The following is a 13,275-nucleotide window of genomic DNA, read 5'->3' on the forward strand; positions in this document are numbered from 1 at the left end:
GGATTGTTATTTACATCTTGAATGCTGCAATGCATGTTAGGGGGCATGTTGGACAACAACAGTGTTGACAGCAGAGGTTGGCAGTCTCCCCCAAGGGAGCACTGATGGCCAAATGAAGCTTCTTGAACCAATAAAGCTTTTCAGCAAATTGGTTCAAGGCTTCATGGTGGTTCATTTGGTCTTATGACAGTCGTATGATGCCACTATCAAATAAATTGTTACCGGTTAATATCTTTTAGTGTAACTATCCCATAATACAGTGAGGACAGCTGCGTCTTATAGTCCAGTGTGGCTTATCTATGAAGAAATGCCGTTTTCGTGTCACGTTTGGTGTGGGCGGCTTATAGTCAGGTGCGCCTTTTTGTGCGAATATTTTAGTACCTAAAATAGTACTTTCCCTATAAAGGGTTCATCGTGGCTGTCCTAGTCAGCAGATATAACAGCCCTACGAAGGAAACCATAACTAGAATGTGGCCCATGAAAAAGTGTTTGACACCCCTGCTCAAAAAACAGACTTGTGACTTTATTTTCTGATAATGAAGAGTCAATGTTTTGTTTGTCTGTCACAGCAGATGTCTTATTTCAATAAAAACATATATAACTCCAGTATTTTTTTTTTGTAAAGGATCCAGCCTTGTCCTCCTCACATACGTTAACTGCGGGGACAGGATACTCGCTCTCTCACTTAAACACATGGTACAATCAACTCTACGAATTACTTCTCCACTCCCATTCAAATAACAAATGCCCCTATTTTCAATGACATTAATGAACACAGTAGTGGTGGGACTTTCTCAACATTAGATCAAGGATGCATCATTTGACATGTTAAAAACTTGAGTCATCATTTCTTACCTATGACGTCATCGTCACCCTCTTCCTCACAGATGACCATGCGCTCCTCGTCGCTGGTCATGTCCTCACTGACACCCCGCTGGGACTGCGAAAGGGTTGTAGTGTGGCTGGAAAACTGCCCGCCTCTATCCCCACACATCTAAATAAAAAACATAAAATATATTTTAAAAAAGTTTTTTTTTTTTTTTTAAATCACACAATTCAACTGCATTGGAATTTGTGTATAATCTAATGTTTACCTGAGCCAGTTCAGCCAGGGCTTGTGTATTGCCCCTGTCGCCCCTCTCCATGCTGTGCACGGCACTTTGCGAGAAGGCTCTAGGTCGCGTCAGTTGGCTCATGTGACCCTCCGCTGTCTGACTCCTCTCAGACATGCCCACCAGACACGGACCTACTACACCTTTCATCTCTACGGAATGTGGCTCTACATAAAAAAAAAAAAAATAAAAAAAAAAAAGAGAAGTCACGGAAAATCAACTCTATGATTGATGTCATGTGGAATGCTGTAAGACTAACCTGTAGACTCAGACATGCTCCTCTCACGGATATCTTTGCCTCCGGGGATGCCACGACCTTCAGAGCTGGACTTCTTCCTGTCTTTGTTGCACCATTTCCAGTCAGGGTGAGCCTTGAAATGAGCCTCTTTTACCTGGAGGAAGGAATACCCCAGGAATACCAATCGAAATAAGTACATGCACATAACATGATGTTTTTTTTTTTTGACCATATCACGTTGATGTTATTTTACGAAAATCCCTCACATAATGTAGAAGTGTACCTGGAAGGCTAAGTCGTGGTATTTCTGTTTTTCTTTAGGTCCAAGGGCATACCACCACTCGCCCAGAATCTTGCTGACAGTCCTGTTGTCCTGGTTGGGGTGCCGCTGGTGTACCAAGGCTCGATGCCGCTTGCTGAAAATCATAAAAGCGTTCATCGGCCGCCGGATGTGGTCTTTCTCACGCTACAAAGACAGACAGAACAACATATTAGTTTTTTTAAATAGTCATATTGTCAAAATTTGAGCTATACATTTCTATATACAGCATAAATGTATTCTATTAAGTCAGACATGTGTGGTTTAGCCCCCCACACCGCCCTTTTTTTGGGATGTTTGTTTCTCAGGAACAGCAACAATGTTCCTGGGTCAGTTTGACACACACACACAAAAAACCCCCGTCTGAAACGAGTGGGAGAAAAAAACTCCTATCTCATTTTGCAAATATTTGAAATATACAACTTTAAGGCTACGTCTACTTTAGGACAGATAATTTTTTTGCCTTGTAATTCGGACAATATTTTATACCTGTCCACACTATCTTTAAGGTGTGTTTAGAAAGGCCACGTTCCGGCAAGGGACGCCTGCGCAAAAAGACGCAGCCTCGTGCGTGACGTCATCATACGCCAGCACTTCTAAAATACTGGGTTGGTCAGAGCGATGCCGGGGGTGGTGCATGTGACCTCAGGGAACATACTTTTTTTGCCATACTAGAAAAAAGTGTACTTGCACATTCACTCCGGGGTGGCAGTGACGCTCTCATTTTCAGAGTGTGCGCAGTATTTATGAACCAAACAAGAGCACAGTAGTAGCACACCGCAAAGAGATATGAAGAGCTGTCCGCCGTTTTCGGGCCGGGCTCACGCACCGACCCGCTGTCTTTTCCGGTTCTCACATGTCCGCCCAAGGACCGCAATGTCCGGATTAGGAGCGTCAAGACGACCACACTCACCTCCGGTTCTCCCCCGGCTGTCGAGAATTCGCTGTTTTTGGGCCGTTTGGCTTTTGGCTTCTACTTTTAATACAGTGGGAGACAAGAAAAGACCGTCCTATTTACCGTGTCTATAAAATGTAGGGCTGCAGCTACCGATTATTTTAGTAGTCGATTAATCGATGAACTAGCTAGTTCGAATAATCGAGTAATCGGATAAGGAACATGAAAAATTAATAAAATACCCGAGCTTAGCCTCAAACGTTGGAAAAAAAAAAAAAAAAAAAAAAAAGATGTACAACAAAAGAACAATGGGCTAACTAACACAGCAAAAGTCTGCTAGCTTAAATGCTATAAGATACCAACTTTTTTAAATTTATTTATTTTTTACAATGCTCTTAACAAATGGTTCGGACACATATTCCCACAGGAAATGGCTAAATATACCTGTAAACTAAATTATGTATGCATTAGAAAACATTAGCTCAAACAAAAACTTAGCTTATGTTGGTCTTAACATGGAAGGCAGACGAGAGGGCAGTGTAGCCACCCAAATCAATAAAACTCAATGCAAACACTTTCAAAATAAACCATTACAACACCACTCTAATGAAACGAATACTCGAGGCAGCAAAATCTTAATTCGAATCATTTTTTTCTAATCGAATACTCGAGTTAATCGATTAATCGTTGCAGCACTAATAAAATGTTTGTAGTGGACAGCAGGAAGCCAAATCAATGAAGACGTCACTTAAAGACATTAGACACCAATCTCATTGATGCGCCGCTTAATTGTTTTTCAGCGAAAACGTGCCAAATATTGCCAACAATCGTCAGTAAACTAGAGAGTACTGTTTATTAGCATGCTCAGTGCTAAATAACCCCACGCTATTGCAAAGGAGCTGATACTGCGAGCAGCAAAAATAAAACTGTCCAATGACAGTGTCGTTTTTATTTCTATTCATTTTTGTTTTTCGGTCAAATTGTTTGGCATATTAACCTCATCAGTTAATATTGCTAATCGATTTGAAATTATTATTTATTGATTTTATTAAATTTTATTTTTCAGTATCAAATGGTCAAAAAATGTACTTTAAGTGTATTGTAATGTCCGTAACTTTCTGCGGGCCGCGAAGGGGCCATGGGACTGCCGAGTGGTGACGTAGCGGGAAGTAGGGGGTGTGGTAGGACGGCGTGAGCGAGAGTGTTGGACGCATGTTGCAGCAGTTCGCAGTTATTTGTGTTTTTTTCTATTGTTGCCACAATAAAGTGAAGGTATCTATCATTCATTCCTCTCCTTCTGTTCCCTCATTCGGGGCTATTACATTGGTGTCAGAAGCTCGGGCTTACGACTCTACGCCGCGTGCTCGTGTGGAAGGGAGAGGGAGAGGACGTTCGGCAAAATGTTTGGCGGCTCCGGCGCTCGTGCGAAGGTGAAAAGTGAAGCAAAGGACTGTTTGATTGACATGCCGGCGATGGACGGTGACGAGCGCGTTCGCTATGGCTGCAACGTTTCGCGCCAAAAAGAGAGCGGGCGCGCCATGACGGAGCGGCGTCATGAGGAGGCGGGGTCTGGCTCCGCAGATGTCAACAAACATGGCGGCGCCCATGAGCTGACGTGGGCGGCCGCGAAGTCGCTGAAGTTCAACGGCAAAGGAAGCTGGGAGGCATTTAAAGCACAGTTTGAACTGCTGGCTGATACAATGGGCTGGTCGGAGAGTGTTAGGGCTTTGCATTTGGCCTTATCACTAACTGATGATGCTGCATCTTGCCTATTGCTACTGAGCCAAGGAGAGAGACTCAACTACAAAACGCTAGTTGGCGCTCTGCAAAGGCGTTTTGGAGACTTTAATGTGAGAGACTCTATCCGCTGTGAGTTTAAACATCGTGTGCGGCAGTCAAATGAGCCGCTGCGTTGCCTTGCCCACGAGATCGAGAGCCTGGGCCGACGGGCGTATGCTGGGATGCCAGATAAGGTCCAAGATGAACTGATACGCGATCAATTTGTCCAGGCTCTCAGGCCAGATGAACTTCGCATTCATGTGCAACTCGAACACCCCGCGGACTTGGGCGTGGCGCTTGCACTCGCGATGGAAAGGGAGATTGCAGCCAAGGGGTCGCCACAGTCATCAGTCCATCAAGTCTCAGTCACGGCACTGTCAGGGGGAGGGGAGCAAAGACCACCATGGCTGGAGGAGATGGTGTGTGCTTTGAAAACCCACATTGATCAGCGTGTGGACGAGACCAACCGACGCCCTGCCATCTGCTGGGGCTGTGGACAACCCGGGCATCTGATGAGACGGTGCCCAAAGAGGATGGACCAGCAGGGAAACGGGAAGGGGTCCGCGTAACCCGGACAACGCGGGCCCCCTCTGCCATTTCCCGGGACCAGCAGCCCCCCGTGGTGGACACCGTGGATGGAAGAGCTCGAGAGCATGATGGAGCTGTTGCCACGGTGGGTTGGACAGAGGTTGGTGACCCCTGCCATGTTCCAGTGCTGATCGGGAACATTTCCTGCAGTGCCCTGGTGGACTCTGGGTCGTCTGCCACAATTGTGAGGCCGGATGTTGTCCCAATAGGAACTGTGCTGGAAACCACCATCAAGAAGCTGAGAACTGTGACCGGCGAAACGGCTCAGATGAAAGGGAAGGGGACATTTGTGTTTGCTCTCGGGAATCTGTCAGTGACTTTTCAAGCTTGGGTGGCTGATGTGAGTGACACCTGCATCATAGGGCGGGACTTCTTAAAGACTACTAAATGTGTGGTAGACCTTGGGGCAGGGGCGCTCATCCTGCCTAGTGGTCAGCATGTAAAGCTGATTGCTCCTTCACAACGGGCCACTGCTGTAGTATCCATCAACACAGCAATGGCTCAGTCGTTTGTGATAGGGGCAGAGTCCGCTCGCCCTGAAGAGCTCAACCCTGCGGGGGCAGTGGAAATTTCACCACCACAGCAGCAGGAGGAACGGAGGGAGGCGATCCGCTCCATCTGGGAGGCCAACTGCACCGGCCTGGATGGTGAGCAACCGGGGCAGTTATGGCAAGTACTGTGGGACTTTAAGGACATTTTTGCCCTCGGTGAGAACGAGGTGGGCCTGACGCACCTAGTGGAGCATCACATTGATACCGGAGATGCGGCACCGGTCAAGGTGCGGCCACGGCGTCTACCCATGGCCCTGCAGGAAGCGGCGGACAAGGAGGTCCGTGCCATGCTGGAGGCAGGGATCATAGAGCCCTCTGACAGTCCCTGGGCGTCTGGCGTGGTCATGGTCCCTAGAAAAACAGGGTCCAGGCCGCGGTTCTGTGTGGACTACAGGCCCCTGAATAAAGTGACGCGGAAGGACTGTTACCCCCTTCCGCGGGTTGATGAGACGCTAGACCTAGTGTTGGGCTCTGCGTGGTTCTCATCGCTTGACCTGCGCAGTGGATACTGGCAAGTTCCCCTCACGCCTGAGTCAAGACCAAAGACTGCGTTCTGCACCACCAGAGGACACTGGCAGTTCAAGGTCATGAGTTTTGGCCTGTGTAACGCGCCAGGGACGTTCGAGCGCTTGATGGACTCCGTGCTGGTGGACATCCCCAGGCAGGAGTGCTTGGTCTACCTGGATGATGTCCTCGTCCATGGCAAGTCTTTCCAGGCCGCGTTGGATTCCCTGAGACTGGTGTTGGGACGAATTGCGGCGGCTGGACTGAAACTCCACCCGGAGAAATGCCACTTCCTGCGGCGTGAGGTAGAATTCCTGGGGCATAAGGTGGATTACAGGGGCATCAGCACACTGGAGGAGAAAATTTGCGCAATAAGAGACTGGCCAGTTCCAAAAGACCAGACGCAGCTCAAAAGTTTTTTGGGACTGTCATCTTATTACCGGAGGTTCGTGAGGGGGTTTTCATGCATTGGGGCGCCCTTGTTTCGCCTCCTCCAGAACAATCAACAGTTCGTTTGGACAAAAGACTGTCAGGCGGCGTTTTCCAACCTCAAGAGGGCGCTCACCAATGCCCCTGTCCTCACGTTGCCAGATCCTGCCCTGCCATTCATGCTGGACACAGACGCGAGCAATGTGGGCATGGGAGCCGTCCTGTCACAGGCTGGTCCTGACGGTGAAAGAGTGGTGGCTTATTTCAGCCGCATATTCAACAAGAGTGAGAGGCGCTATTGTGTGACGAGGCGTGAGCTATTGGCGGTCGTCTTGGCCGTTAAACACTTCCGGTACTACCTGTGTGGCGTGCCTTTCACCATCAGGACAGACCACGCTGCACTACAGTGGCTGATGTCCTTCCGAGAACCTGAAGGACAGGTGGCGCGTTGGCTGGAGGAGCTCCAGTCATTTAATTTCAGCGTGGTTCATCGGGCCGGGGTAAAACATGGCAACGCTGATGCGCTCTCCAGGAGGCCATGTGCTGTGGACGGCTGCAGTTACTGCGACAGGCGGGACGCGCGTGAGATGGACTTACGAGATGGCGGCGGGGCTGAGGGGCCGTCATGCTGCACATTAGAGTCTGTGGATGTTGCCGAGTGGGCGGCCAAGCAGGAAGAGGACGGGGAACTCAAACCGGTGCGTGAGTGGGTCCTGCGCGGTGGTCGGCCTCCGTGGGAGTGTGTGGTGGGTCTGTCTGCAGGCACGAAGGGACTTTGGAGCAAGTTTGCTGTGTTACGCATGATGGACGGTGTGCTACAGCGTGCTTGGAAAGAGCCAGCTACTGGAGAGGAAAGGTGGCAGGTCGTAGTGCCCAGATCCCTCAGAGATGCAGTGCTGGGTGCATGTCATGGGGGCACTGGTTCCGGACACTTTGGAAACACCAAGACTCTGCGGCGATTGCGTCAAGGATTCTACTGGGGGCAGCATCGACGGGACGTGGAGGACTTCTGTCGGCGTTGTGATGAATGTGCGGCGTTCAAAGGACCCTTGAATCAGTCACATGCGCCTCTTCAGCAGCAAGGGGTGGGGGCGCCTATGGAGCGAGTGGCTGTGGATGTTATGGGGCCCTTTCCTGTGACTGAGAGAGGAAATAAGTATGTGCTGTGTGCCATGGACTACTTTACAAAATGGCCGGAGGCTTATGCGTTGCCAGATCAGGAGGCGGAGACGGTGGCTGATGCTCTGCTGGAGGGAATGTTCAGTCGGTTTGGGGCTGCAGACACTTTGCACAGTGACCAGGGCAGAAATTTTGAGTCCAGGGTTTTTGCTTCCTTGTGTGAACGACTGAACATGCAAAAGACACGGACCACACCTTTGCATCCTCAGAGCGATGGATTAGTTGAAAGATTCAACCGCACCATGCAGCAGCAGCTTGCCATCCTCACCGCCAACCACCAGCGTGACTGGGATCGTCATATTCCGCTGGTTTTGATGGCCTACCGATCAGCGGTGCAGAATTCCACGAACTGCACCCCTGCACTGCTGATGCTAGGCCGGGAGATCCGGACCCCTGCAGAGTTGGCGTTTGGCAGACCACCCGACAGCCTGGGGGACCCCCCGGGACTGGAGTACGCCCGAAAGCTTCAAGACCGGTTGGAGGCGGCGCACGAGTTTGCACGAGACCAGCTGGAGAAGGCTGGTATGAGACAAAAAAGGAACTATGATGTGCGGGGCAAGGGACGTGATTTCCAATCTGGAGAACTGGTCTGGATTTATGCGCCTAAGAGGAAGAAAGGACGTTGCCCAAAATTGGACAGTCATTGGGATGGACCTTGTAGGGTGCTAGAACGGGTTGGGGAGGTCGTTTACAGGGTCGCGATTCCTCCTAGAGGCAGGAGAGTCGTCCTGCATCGCGACCGTTTAGCACCATACAGGGGCAACGGTATCCCTCATTTCGAGATGGGACTTAATGCTCCAGCGGCTCAGGAACGTGTTGAGGTTCCAAGTTCTGTGGACACCCCTGTTGTTCCTGTTCCACCGCTAGTGCCACTCGGCGATGGACAAGTTGCTGTGCAAGGCCGGCCACAGCGGCAAATAAGAAGACCGCTGCGGTTTGAGGATTTTGTTGTTGACCCCTCGGGGCGAGGGGCTTTGTAAGGGGGGGGGCAGTGTAATGTCCGTAACTTTCTGCGGGCCGCGAAGGGGCCATGGGACTGCCGAGTGGTGACGTAGCGGGAAGTAGGGGGTGTGGTAGGACGGCGTGAGCGAGAGTGTTGGACGCATGTTGCAGCAGTTCGCAGTTATTTGTGTTTTTTTCTATTGTTGCCACAATAAAGTGAAGGTATCTATCATTCATTCCTCTCCTTCTGTTCCCTCATTCGGGGCTATTACAGTATTTTTACAGAATGGATGTGACTTTTTTTTTTATTCAGGCAAATTGATGGGCTTTAAGCCTTTTCTGTTACAAACATAGCAATGTTAATAAAGTTATACTTTATTGTTGTTGTAAGTTGATCTATGTTACTTTTTTCTTTAGTAGAATTGAACATAATGTGAGGCAGAGGTGTACTTATAATAATAATTTTATAGACAACTGATACTATTTACATTGGCGGCAGAGTTTGGGGGCTAGGGGAGCGCGAAACATTTACGTCTTCCTAAGGGGTGTGTAACAGAAAATAGTTGAAAAGCACTGTCGTACGTGCAGGTCACCTCTGAACCGGAAGCTTATAATTTTTCGGCGTTGTTGGATGTCTTCTCCGAACATATTCATGCATAAAATTTACATGCTCTTTCAGTTGTAAAAAGAGGAGCAGGAAAGCCACGTCTGTCCCATTCACCTCTATTGTTTACGACACTGTAATACCACACAAAAAAATAGCGCACCCCGTGACGTCACTTCCGTTGGCTCTGATTTTTACACGGGTAGCTGGCGGCTACACTAGACAGGGTATCCGGCGTTTCAAGGGATCCTCGATCTTAAAGACAAGACATTCTTAAAAGATAAATATTAGTATGATTTATAGTAATTTGATATTAAAACCCCTCTTAATGTTTTCGTTTTAATGAAATTGGTAAAATTATTTTAAGTGATAGGTCGCTATTCTTCTTGATGTCGCAGTGCGGTGACGTCACCAAGCCCGCTGCCGAACTTCCAGCGTGTTAGCTACCCCAACATGTCGTCGGTTCTGCCCTTCCAATTTGAACCAGAGCGGAAAAGTGACGCACCGTCGGTCGTTCACAAGACAAGCAACCAAGGCAAAATGCAGAGCAGGAAATACCTGATAAGACAAGAGTTGGGCAAAACTGGTGATGTACTTGCGGCAAGTGCGTCTCAATGACAACGGAGCGAGAGAGCGTATGCTGCTCTGAGAACTCTGGTTTTTGTTAGCAGATCTCCAAGGTGAGCTATTGCGTGATCGAACTTATTCCAATATAAATATGTAGATTGTTAGCATCCAGAGCTGTCGTATGCTTGACATACAGTACAGGCCAAAAGTTTGAACACACCTGCCATTCGAGCATTTTTATTTTCATGACTATTGACATTAGAGATGTCCCGATCCGATATTTGGATCGGATCGGACGCCGATATGGGCAAAAAACGCGCATCGGTATCAGATCGGCCGACACGGAAAAATTCCAATCCAGACTTCCAATCCATTTTTTTTTTTTTTTTTTTTAATCCGGTCCGGGTTTTCCAGCGCACCGATATACATAATCCATTCCAGTTTTTGCTTCGGTTTCCCTAAAGTCCGGTCCGCATTTTACGGCACTCCTTCAACACACTACATTACCGTCTCCCAATTTACCGAGAGACTTTATCGGTAAACATGTCAGCTGTGTGGGATCATTTCACCTTAAAGGACGACAAAGACGAAGAGGCAGAGTGCAACATATGCCACAATAAAGTCAAGCGTGGTGGTAAAGCTGTAAGAAGTTTTAATACAACCAACCTAATCAAGCATTTAGCGACATACCATCACAAACAATATAAGGAGTATGTTAAGAAAACCGAAGACAAAAAGAAGGGTCCTACGCAACTAACACTGGCAGAAACTTTTGCTATGCGTGACAAACTGGCACTCGACAGTCCCAAAGCCCAGGGAATAACAAGAGTCATTGCCGAAGAATTCATTCTGGATGACGAGCCATTATCTCTCGTGAGTAAAGACGCACCATCCAACACTTTTATGCTGCATTCCAGAGAAGTGGGAAGTCGGATTTATCCCACTCGGATGGTACCAGTTCCGACCTCAAAGCGTTCCAAGCAAATGTAAACAACAAAGATGGCTGATCGCGACGAGGTGTGTTTTATTTTGGCCATCCAAAGACATTTTGACCTCCAGCGAACCTGCCTTCCTATAAGCCAGTGGTCTCAAACCGGTCCTCAAAGGGCCGCAGGGGGTACTGGATTTCATTCCAACCAAACGAGACAAATACCTTTTCACCAATCTGGTTTCTTACAAGTGTAATCAGTTGATTGCAATCAGGTGCTGCTTATGTTAGTAGAAACCTCATTGGTTGAACTGTTTGTGCTGGATCTGTTGGAACAAAAACCAGGACCCACTGCGGCCCTTTGTGGAGTCGGTTTGAGACCGCTGCTATAAGCGATCAAATAGCACAGGAAAAACGACGGCTGCGTTATTGCCCACACTGTAAACTGCCTTTTTTTAGTTACATACTTTGCTGATCGTCAATATAAAAACATTGCGCAACAAAGATAATTCACTGTATGAGAAAATATACATGGCGTCTCAAATAAACTTGATTTACTTCATTATCGTGTTATCATTCAATACGTTTTCTTGAGCGCCATTTTGTCCAGTGACGTCAGATTTTAACAACTTGGAAGTCGGGGTAGTTATTTTTTCTCCGACTTCGCGACTTGGACCTCCCAGTTCGAGTGGCGTTCCAATGATATTTTCCTAGTCGGAGGTCGGAAAAGTCCGACATCCCACTTTTCTGGAACGCAACATTAGAACCACGGTACAACATGCCCAGATGTCATTACATCCTTCGGCCGTGGAAGATTCGAGAACAATTCACAAACATCCAAATTCCGATTATTAAAATATGTCAAGTAAAGCGGAACTAATACACAGCGTGGTCTTCGGGACGCAATGCCGCTGAGAGTAAACATCATGCTTGTCTAATAGATATAATATGTATATAGAACTAGATGCAAAATGACAGACTCGACGTAGTTAGCAACACATGCATTGAAAACTAGATGCGTTAGTAAACAGCCGCCATCTTAAAACAGGAGACTTCCCTTGTAGACTGTTGTAGTGAACCTTCCAAGCGAACCTAATTAACTTTTTATCTAAAATACTCCTAAATCGGCAAAATCTTGACTTGAATCTATCTTCAAAACAGTTTTAAAACTTTCACATGTCAAAAGTAGACAGAAGGGAAATTATGGAATAACGGGAGCAATTTTAACAACTTTAACAGTTGATTCGCAAAATTAAATTAATTTAATGTAGTTTAAAGCTGCTAATACAGAATGGGGACTTGAGTATTTTATTTACTGTTTTAAAATGTTAATTTGATTCTGAAATAGTCGTTTATTTAAACCTGAGGGGCTTTTTATACAATTATTGTAACTAATGCACAAAACATTAAAAGCATCTAATAGCTTGGGGGGTTTGTGGGATTTTCCACTGACAGTTTACAATATTATTTGCACGTTTTACTGACTGACTATGCCATTTCTGTTTGTTATTTATAATGTTTTGTGTTTGTCACTGAATAAACAGGTCAGTTTCTTGTTACCAACCATTGTGTGTTACTCAAACTCACCTAATTCAGCTGGCTAGTTGTTATCAAGAGTACTAAATCCCTTTTCAACATGAGTCTGACAACTAAGTAAGGAGGCTAAATAACTTTAAACTTTAATACATGCTCAGATAGGCCGGTATCGGTATCGGCAAGTATCAGTATCGGATCGGAAGTGCAAAACAATATCGGTATCGGATCGGAAGTGCAAAAACCTGGATCGGGACATCCCTAATTGACATGATAAACTCTCACTGAAGGTAATAAAACTATGAATGCACACGTGTGATAGTCAGGATCAGAGTCGTGTCATGGCTGACTGTCCTCATTAAATTTGTCATCTGGATCGAGTGTCCTCCATGTCCTGTACATCCAACTCACGTTTAGCTACGTAAGGGTGGTTTATATTAAGTGCTCGGCGCGCATCAGCTGGCCATGTATCGCTGAATCGGACGTGTCTGGATCAGTTTGAGTGGCAGCATCACTCATATTAGGTGAATACTGAACAGACACACTTACTGCCTGATGAACTGACAGTAAAGGTGAAGTATTAGCTTCTTCTGTGACTAGCGGTGCACCAGAAGATTGGCCTACCACTGTAGCGACAGGGGCGGCTTGCCTGCTGAAGAGAGTGGCCAGCATTTTCTTGTCTCTGGCGCTTTAATGCGCGCATTTCACTCGCTATCCAAGCGCGTTGAGGCTTATTGTGAGGGAAAATAGTTGGAACAGCATTTGACTTTAGTTTTCGCTTATATCCAGCCGCTCCGGTGAGCTCTTTCATAAGTTGTCGTCGACTAAAAGTCTCGAACGCGGTAGGCGAAAAATGGCGAGAACAAAGCCTTGGGTCTTTGGGAGGTTTTGTCAGTCTACAGGCATTTTCCCAAACCTTTCTACTCTTCTTGTCAATAGGAAATCTGTGGAGACTAACATCACCCCCCTTGTTTCCATTTGACTGGAAATTGCATCCAAAAGCAGCACATTGTGGCATTTTACTTAGCGAGTTTAGGCAGCAATACACAATTGTTCTACACAAGTGGAAACGTCCCAATTACGTCATCACTCCGAGTCCGCAAAACA

At 47.1% G+C, this 13,275-nt stretch overlaps 1 protein-coding gene across 3 annotated transcripts in view; it reads right to left on the reverse strand.

Annotated features, from left to right (window-relative positions):
* cicb (capicua transcriptional repressor b) overlaps positions 1-13,275 on the reverse strand; it is an 81,995-nt gene that overhangs the window by 19,861 nt on the left and 48,859 nt on the right. For all 3 annotated transcript variants that reach the window (XM_057833676.1, XM_057833675.1, XM_057833677.1), the window contains exons 6-9: positions 1,634-1,816; positions 1,372-1,504; positions 1,095-1,279; positions 856-994 (exon numbers count right to left, since the gene is read on the reverse strand). In XM_057833676.1, coding sequence (XP_057689659.1) covers positions 856-994; positions 1,095-1,279; positions 1,372-1,504; positions 1,634-1,816 — 640 coding nt within the window. The remainder of the gene's footprint in view (positions 1-855; positions 995-1,094; positions 1,280-1,371; positions 1,505-1,633; positions 1,817-13,275) is intronic.

Source organism: Corythoichthys intestinalis, chromosome 4 (genome assembly GCF_030265065.1).
Source record: "Corythoichthys intestinalis isolate RoL2023-P3 chromosome 4, ASM3026506v1, whole genome shotgun sequence".
Taxonomy (NCBI): Eukaryota; Metazoa; Chordata; class Actinopteri; order Syngnathiformes; family Syngnathidae; genus Corythoichthys; species Corythoichthys intestinalis.